The sequence below is a fragment of the Meleagris gallopavo genome, chromosome 7 (genome assembly GCF_000146605.3).
Source record: "Meleagris gallopavo isolate NT-WF06-2002-E0010 breed Aviagen turkey brand Nicholas breeding stock chromosome 7, Turkey_5.1, whole genome shotgun sequence".
In the NCBI taxonomy this organism is placed as follows: Eukaryota; Metazoa; Chordata; class Aves; order Galliformes; family Phasianidae; genus Meleagris; species Meleagris gallopavo.
In genome coordinates, this window is record NC_015017.2 from 5084608 (window position 1) to 5094153 (window position 9546).

Here is a 9546-nt window from a genome sequence, read left to right on the forward strand (position 1 = left end):
AGCAGTACTACTTTGAAATGTGCAATGATCAATTCACTACTGCAGTGCAGTGTGCACTGTCACTTCGGTTCTTGCTACCTTTCTAACTTAGACTTCCCTCTCTATATTTCCTTGCCTGTCCGCATTTTATTCTTGGTTTAACTTCTGACTTGGGGACTATTTCAAAACTCATGACTGCAGTGAAATGGTGGCCATCAGGAGCTGATGATAAGTGATTTAGCATGATCCACTGCCTGGCTTCTGCCAATCGGCCAGCAGAGCTCAAGAAGCAATTCTTGCACAGACTCCTTTTGTTCAACATCTCCTTTTCAAACAGAAATCAAAACAAAGCCAAATTGTTCTCTGAACCAACTAGAGTTTTTAAATCACCACCACCACCATAATCCCAATTAGTTAATGTCAGAGTATTTGGTTGTCAGTAATACTTAAGTTAATGTTAATCTTGCATCTAAAGGCACACATGCTGCAAACTTCACCATACAAAGTCCATGCCATTGTTTAAATCACCTATAAAAATAATAAACAGCATTAAACAAATGCAGTTGTCTTTATCAGACAGGCTTTTGTTCCAAGGGGACAGATTCAAAAGGCCTATCATGCTCACTAAACCAAAATGACACAGACATTATATTTCAGTCTACAGTTTCTCCGATGAGTCTCAAACTTTTTCATTCTTTAAATTCTCAAGAAGTTATCATGTCTGCAGTTTTCTATATCCCTTTTTTCCCCCCTCTTTCAATAATTATTTCGGCATAATTTTAATTTATTCTGTCATTAACACCTGAGCTTGTATGCGTGCCTGTTCCTTGCTTAGTTTTTTGCACGTCTCAGTAAGTTCTAATTGCTGAGGCTGTATATGAAGTACAGCCAGTTGCACAGAGATCCTAGGCCTTTGAACTCTAAGGAGAACATGAAAGAGATGTGCAGAACAGGTTTGAAAATGGTGAAGAATACTATAGCAGCTGTTCTCTAATGCACTGCAGAAACCTGCTGGTTTGAGAATGCACAGGCACTTCTGCTCATACCGGAAGGACAAGTATAACGAGCCTGCTTCAGAACACCTAGTCCTACACTATGCCAATGAGCCTCAATCAGTAGAGATGCAGGATGTTAGGAGCATGCGAGAGCTGACTTTTGCAGTGTATCCCTGGTCCATGATTTACCACTAATTAATGGCAAACGGATTGTCAGTCTGGAAGCCACAGAAGCCGGTGGCAGCAGGAAGAAAATTGGTTGTGTGAGCTATCAGTATGATTAAATAAAAGGAAGTCAGGAAGGTGTGACACAGTAGGATTTGGCTCACTTCAGCATGAAGCACTGGTTACTTTTGGACCAAATGTGGGTTCAAAATGCCAGCCTTAGGTCTAATAGTATGGTTGCAGAGTTTGGGTTACATTTGGTTCTTGCAGAACTCAGTGAAGAAAAGGATTAAAGAGTTTTTTCTCTGAATGTTAAACAAAGCTTAGGAAGCCTGTCAGAATGAGTCACCCAACCAAATTAAGGTCCTGATCTGATATGGGCGTAGACCTTTCATTAGGTTTCTAGGCAGAGGTTACATCACCCTTTTGAATACACCCTGGTAAATACTGGAGCCTGAAAGGGCACTGGATTAGGAGTCCACACAGCAGAATGCATATTTTACTTGCAGCTTCCTTACAGACTGCAAAGTCAAGAGAAGCCAAAAGCAATCTCTGAAATATCCAGGCAGCTACCAAGTAGAGACAATGCCTAATGTTTACTATAAAAATGAGTTAGATTGACGTAACTGGCCACTGACTAGATTAAGTCAAAAGTAATCGGTTCACAAAGAACAATCTCCATCCTGTTTGAACCTGGGATGAGGTCAGAAAGCAGCAAGCTGTTGCTGGAATACAGATGCCGGCTAATCAAACAGAACCTGCCAAGGTCACCCTGCACACAACAGTTACGGGGCTCCCACTGGCCCCACAAACTTTTTCCTGCATTTTGGTCTATCGACGGAGCCTTCTCTGAGAAGCACATAGAACCTCACGCTCTGACCTACTTTCTTCAGGCTTTGTTACACTTCTGTCCTAGACAAATAACCTGCTAGAGGTTTCTTTGTCTCCCCATGGGAATGCTGGGGAGTAGCACATACACCTTTAAATACAGTAGCTTTCATAGTCTGTCTAAAGATCAAGGAAGAAGTTCTCTGCAGTAAGCTTTCCTTGGATTTAGGAGAGGAAAATTTTAGTCAAGGAACAGTCTGAAAAGGAAGCGTCATCCCCCACTGTTGCTAGGAATCATGTTTACCAACCAGTGGGGACCTTGAATACCAACTGTAGTAAAAATTGAGCTGCACTGTTCTCTTTGAAAGTCTCAGGTTTACATATGACGGAGCAATCCAATAGTAGGCTTTTTATAGAAGAGAGAAGTGTGTGGGAAAAAAAGCAAGCTAGTGGAAGATGACACCAGCATCACCCAAATTGTCACATCCATGTTCTGTGTCAGTCTGGGGGGAAAAAAAAATAAATGTAAAACCTGTGACAGCTATCCTCTACATCTCCATCTGTAATGTTTTCTGCATTTGACAAAAATATGAATCACTTGAGGGTATAGAAAACATAACACTTGTTTCACACAACAAAGAAATATACAACCTAAAACCAAAGTGAAAACAATACTGTGATAGATATGACAGACTATCTAGTATGCAGTGTGAATCCGTATGTGTGGAGAACTAACTAATGAAGTTCCATGTTTAGAGTTAAATAGAAGACAGCTATTCGATCTCACAGAACACTGAAGTTTTGAAATACAGGTAAAACCAAGAACTCTAAATATTTCTAACAAAAGAGTGGTGGTGCTCAAACTATGAAACAGCCTTTTGGGGGGGATGTTTTCTCATCATTCAAATTGGATGGATTTCTTTCACATTCAAATAAGTCTTTTGGTGATTCTGAAAATGTGGATAAAAGATGTGGGTGGAACCCAGGAAGAAAAGGAAAAACTGCTGTGACTTGTTTTGACAAGACAACATCAAGAGTAATAAATCTTCCTAATTAAGGTTTTGTTAAAGTTGTAAATCAGTTCAAATTTATCCATATTGATTTCCAAAATTTATTATTTTCTGTCTAAGTCTAAGACTAAATGAATTAGACTTTTTCTAAATTAAATCAGAAAATATTTCTATCTCACCTTGAATTTTTAGACATAATTTCATTAATGTATTTGTTTTCCTGAGAAAACGGAATGGAAGCCTTTGGTTACTTAAAATCATGCTTAAATAAGATGGAGTGTGGAGTAAGAAGATGATCCTGTGCTTTCTTTTTTTTTAAATGAAACACTCAAAGCAGAGGCATGTTGAAAAAGAAACAACAACAAAAAAGAAAGTCCTGACCTTTCAATCTGTCTGCTTATTGAAGAATGAAAAAAATATTGAATGCACTGTAAGAGATCACTTAGGTCAGTCTGGATCATTCTTTGACTGTGCAATATAGCAAAAATAATTCATTTTTTCAGGCTGCGAGTACACATGTATTCCAAGGTGTCATCTCTTTCTCTAGAAGTGTCTTTTCTTTAACTTTTATCACTTCACGTTTTTGAAGCCTTAGTTTTGAGAAACTTTCAGCTGTCCCTAAAACATTGATAGATACATCTATCTCATAATGACAATAAATCCCAGCAATACTGCTACTTTGCTGACACAAATTTAGTTATGATGGAAATTGTTATCCCATCAACACTACTGACTAGAAAGGCTTTAATTCATCATCTGTGATTTACGGTCTCTGTAATTCACAGATATAATCTCTGGGGTCAGGGGTCTTATGGAATTAAAATAAAGTGATTTTAAGGAAGAAAATTAGAACATACCAATTTGCTCAGACCAAAAATCCATACAGCTCAATACCCTGTATCTAACCCATGGCTCAAAGAATGGAGCCCACAGGGAGAGTGTAAGCATAAAATGGTTATCTGTGCTTCTGCAAAATACACTCCCAGATTCCCTACAACTCGTGGCTTTGTTAGATAGAAACACCATCTTACATGTCGTATAGGTGCTGATCCACTCTTCTGTGGATGTGTCCATTGCTTTCTGAACGCACACAAATTTATAGCCAAAGCTTAACAGTGTCTAGTGTGCAGGAATATAAAGGAATAATTTAAGCTCACTCCTGCTTGAATATATTTCTATTTTGAGGGGGAAAGAAAAAAGATTTCTCCTTGTTAGTGGCTCTGGGTGGATCAAGCTGCAGACGTGGAATGAGATAGGGTACAGATAACTTCATTTTCCTTCTCTGCCTGCAGGGAACTTCCTCCCACACGAGCATACAAGCAGGATGCAATATTAGCAATATGTTAAGGCAAGAAAAGGACATGCTGAGAAGCCATACTCTCCAATTTCATTTTAGTACGAAGTGAGATGCTATGCTCACACATGTTATCCTTGATTTTAACCCCTACTTTTAGAAGACATATCTTAAAGGTAAACAGAAGAACAGGTTCTCCTTCCATGGCTGACTGGCTTCAAGATAATTCTTACTGCATTTAGGTTTTGATCCTGACATCAAATACCACAAGAATCTGTGATGGTTTCCCTGTTGAGCTCTGAAGCTCAAAAAACTTGTAATGCATCCAAGAAATCCTAATATTGATATTCTGTTATGCCTTTAGAACTACACAGAAGCAAAACCTACACATAATTTCACAGTTCTTGTTGCATCTTAACTCTAATTTGACTTTTCAGGCTGTAGGCTTGGCCTTCGCTGCCAGAGAAACCTTTGGGGACTTACCATCTGTAAAAACCCACATGTCTTTCAATGCTAACTGAAATAAAACTGTACAGAAACAAGGCAAGGAGAAAGATCAAATGCTTTCATGCAGAAGCAGGCTGTGAGAAGCTGAAGCATAGAATAGAAGTTGCTCTTTTGAGCGTTCTGGTAAAAGAAGAAATTCTGAGTGGTCTAATGTTCAGCCATTGAAGAGAGGTTTTACTTTTTTTGCTTACTTTTTGCTTTCTGTTTTTTACTGAAAAACAAACAAATGAAAATTGTGCTTTGGATTTCGAAGGAATTGAAAACGTTACAGAAGTTCACTAAAGTTAACTTTATTTCTCCTGAAGAGCTCAGTTTTTCCTCTTCTCTCTGTGATGGTCTTGAACCCTACGCATTCTTTTCAGGCCATAGTACAAAGTTCACTTCTCTTAAGTCTCTCTTTAGTGAAGGTATTCTTAAAATATAGATTCACAGAAATGCACAGAATTGCTGAGACTGAGGCAGGAAGGGACCTCTGGATATCAGCTGGTGGAGAGTAACTGCCCTAGCGATTGACAGTCTGAGCTTGCTGCATAATTAACACTCATTTGCAGAGCAGCTAGCACAAATGGAAGGCATTTTGTAAATGAACATCTTTAATAAAATAAGTAATGTTTTTCTAATCTCCCCTTTCTCTGATTAACTTTCTATCTCCACTGACACAAACTGTTCTACACCAAGATTTACGAAAACATGATCCTTATACGCTTATCCTAGCTCATACAAGATTGCAGTGAAGCAAGTTGAAGAGCTTCTGCAAAAGAGAAGCTTAAGTATAAGTGGGAGTGGAAAGCAGATTCTACTTGTTTTACATATACATAGACAGTAGTTGTGCCAAATCTTCCTCACACCAGGTCTCAAGGAGTACTCAGTATGCCTTAAACACTTCAGTTTTGCAGTCTGCCCCACTCCTCAGCACTCGTTATTCAACACAATTTCTGACACGTTATAAAAATACACGTCTTTAGATCAGTGAATCAGCCTTCTCATGTGTGTGGATTGCTCACAAAGCGTGGTGAGAACGGAGAGGAATGCCTCAGTAAGTTTTCCTACTGCCCTGACTTTATGTGCTTGGCTTTGCCTCTGGGGAAATACCCCTGCAGCACTACGTGGAGACATCCCAAGGGGAACACCACTGGTTCAGGCTGGCAAGAACCAGCAAACTGTTTGAATAAATAACAAAGTGAAGCTGCCTACCTTCATTCCAGCGATAGAAGATAGTATTTGGTGTAGGTCAACAGCCGTAACCAAGATTATTAGGAAGAAGTGTCTCCAATTGCTTGCAGTCTTCTGCAGCATGAAATGGTTTTTCATGTTTGTTGTCAGAGTAAGATGATCAACTTATCAATCCACTGTTCCCCTTCCTTCCTGTGATCCTACGAAAAAAAACCTGTAATAATTAACAAGCTTAGTTTCTTAGGCCTGTACATCTCACCTCAGTGCACAAAAAGGGACAATCCTCACAGGTTTATCACTCTTCCCAACATCAAGTTTGGAAGAGTCCTTGCTACAAATTCATTCTTTCCTGTGAAATGTTATTTCTAACTTTTGCCTGCACTTCAGTAGCATTTTTATTTCATGCATTTTACACTTCCCAGAGATCCCAGGTATGTTACTGGATACCAAGACAAAGTAGGGAATATCTGCTCCTTCCTTCGTGATGCAAAACAAAAGTACACAGCTGGGCTGGAGGATGGTTCATTCTTGAGTGACATCACTGACACTTTGATGGGATTCTAGTTCTCTTCTAGAAAATTCTTTTCATTCCTATCAGATGTAGATCCATTTCTATTCATAACAAGTCTTAAGGACAAAAACAAATGGATAAGAACAAATGAGTAGCTGCCTCTCAGTCAAAACTTCTCTACGTGAGGAAAATGGCACAGGACATGGATGTGTACAAAACAAATGCCTCTGCAGAGAAATATGGCATTTTGTTCCTCTAGACTGTCATGCTCTAGGCACCCTGCTATGTGCTATCTTGTCCTACTGCTTTGGCTGTGAATTATTCTGACCTTGTTCCCTGAAACTCTTATCTCCTTCAGCAATAGGAAGGGCAGCAAGGCATTGTGTCTTGACAACTTTGCAGAGCTGAAACTGAGACTCTGCACCAGGCTATGGCCTCCACACTGTGTGAGGCACACCATTCTGGAAGGTATGAGGCAGGGAAGTCACTGCTGGAAGTGCTGATGTGTGCTGCTGCACAAATGGTAGGGAAATATTTATTATGCCAGAGGGTTCTGCTGTGCCAGAAGGTCAGTATGGACATAACCTGCCTGTTCCAGAGGAACCACGTATCACCAAGTGCTTTGTCAAGTGATGAACACACCCAGTATGATGTAAGATCTAAGCTATTCCTTGCACTTGTTCCAAATTGCTTGAATACGATCATCTCCAAATAGCACAATTCATTCCAGAAAAGGCTTACAAGAACCTCATAAAACAGCATTATTATTTCCCCCTCTCTACTCTGATTACTTCCTGATGCATTCCATGGTCATGCTTGCCTTTCTCATCACGACAGTACATTCATGATTCACAGTCATCCTGTGACCAACCAATACACACAGTTATTTTCAGCTTCTCACTATTTTCAGCGAATGAACTTCCACACTACAGCAGAAGTGTGTATTGTTAGCTATTAACTAACAATATTTTGGTTTTTGTATCATTTCTCTTACTACAGTCCTCAAAATCATCAAGTTATTTCAGTTGGAAATGTAATAATAATAGCATACTATCTGGTGTTCCATTCTCTACTTCAGAGAAATTATTGATATAAGCTATCTATCATCATTTTTGGTGCATTTTGCAATCAAGTTCAACCCTCTACCACGCACATTCTTTGGAGTACAAAGAGTACTGGTTTCTCAAAGTCAGCTATCTGGAATGTCTGACTAACATTTCTGATAGAATCTGGCTCTTTTGCATAGATGAGTAAGAGCAGTATCTAGGCCAGAATGAACAGAAGGAAATAAATACAGGAGAGAGATGATACTGTCACGTTGGCTTTCTGAATATGTAGAAGATGTTTTCTGTAACAATTAGCATTCATGTTTTCTATCTGACAAATATTAGAATGGGTTCTGCTAAATTTCTTGACAGAAAACAGAAGAACTATGAACTTAAAGGCAGCTTAAAGCTCTACTGCCAATGCATTGATAGAGAGCTTATTCAAGAATTGAAGATTCAGCAATACCATAAATACACTCACCCAACAACAGGGAGACAGCATCCAACTCCTGCCATATCTTTAGAGAAGTTTTCTTGCACGTTTCTCAAAGATAGGAAAAGTGTTCACCTGTGAAATGAGATCCCAGTTTAAAACTCCAATCTCACAATCTTTTCTTCTATCATGTAATATACAGTATTAACTAGACAGCAACATGTATATGCCTGCATGACAAAAAACAAAAAGTGTTTGTTAATAGCTAGGCTTCTGAGCGTTCAGTGTGCTTATCACACTGACACAGTAATTAATATCATATCAATTCCTCAATGAATCTATGTAGAATACTTGCATTTCACAGGTAACAGTACAGATTTCGTGTCCAGCAGTGACCCCCGGTGGTTAGGGTAGTTACGGCAACGACAAACATTCCTGGCAAAAGTTGGATCTGCTCCTCTGAAACCAGCTTCTTCGCGTTCACTTGTATTGCAGAGTCTTTCTCAGGTGCCAAAGAACAATACATAATCGTACTAACTGTATTATCATCTTTTAGTCGTAGGAGCCTTACATATCTGTCAGAGTTTAGTCTCGCAAACTCTCACACAACACACCCTGTACTTGTGCAGTGCAGAAGTCAATTATAAGGCAAATCCTAGAGCCCTGCTCCTCCAGAAGCAGGCTTCTGAGTCTGAAGTGCCAGCAAATTTTGCTCAGACCTTGCCAGGCTGCCTGACAGAATAGGCTCTTTACATTCTTGCAGGATACTCTGCAGCTCTTGGTCTTCCACTGTTTCTCAAGGACAGCTGTAGCAAACCAATGCACCTTAAAATAACATGCTGTGAAACAGCATGTGATTCCTTACTTACCCCCCTTTCAGCTGACCCATTTCATCGAAATTATCTGCCAGGCCTTGGAGAAAACATAAAACTTTTAAGACATTATTATATTAAAGTAACAACTGTAAGCCACAGCTCACTTTCAAGGAGGCTATTAAATACATTTCTGTCGTACAGGATATTACAAGATCTCACACTTGTATTTGGAAAGTACTTTTGGTCACAGAAAAGGATTGCTATAAGTTACATTTAGCCCTCTGTCAGCAATTCTGTTATCCTGACCTATGCTCTGTGCTCCTGTCCGTACTCTGACCCTTATCCTTGGCTTTATCTCCTGGTTTTGACTCTTGCTTCCCCAAACACAGCAGCATTCTGCCTTTCTCAGATGAACCTCATTTTATAACCGAACTCCTGTGAGAAAATCGCCTCCGGCATAGCCCAAAATAACTCACAGCGCTGCAGCTCCCAGCACTATCTTCTGCACTTGTCGGCTTCCTTACTGGAGCTACAACGCTCGGCTCGGTTCTGTAGCTGGTTCTGGGGTAGAATCCTTTCAGAGCCATCACACGGATATTTAGGGGTATATTAACATCAGAGGTCACGGTGAGCCGTAGTAACTAACCAGCCTTTATCCCACGAACAGACAAGGAGAATGTCACTGAGAAAAGGAGTGCATTTAACAGCGCCCGCCTCCCTGAGCGCGGCAGGACGGGCAGCACCCCTTCCACCGCCCGCCCCCTCAGGGCCGAGCCCGCCGCGCGGTTGC

At 40.1% G+C, this 9546-nt stretch overlaps 1 protein-coding gene across 1 annotated transcript in view; it reads right to left on the reverse strand.

The window, feature by feature from the left end:
• Positions 1-9474, reverse strand: part of NCKAP1 (NCK associated protein 1) — a 70928-nt gene extending 61454 nt beyond the window's left edge. Inside the window, exons 1-3 of the mRNA XM_010713335.3 lie at positions 9233-9474; positions 7990-8076; positions 5973-6151 (exon numbers count right to left, since the gene is read on the reverse strand). Coding sequence (XP_010711637.1) covers positions 5973-6089 — 117 coding nt within the window. The 5' untranslated portion in view covers positions 6090-6151; positions 7990-8076; positions 9233-9474. The remainder of the gene's footprint in view (positions 1-5972; positions 6152-7989; positions 8077-9232) is intronic.
• Positions 9475-9546: the final 72 nt, after the last annotated feature.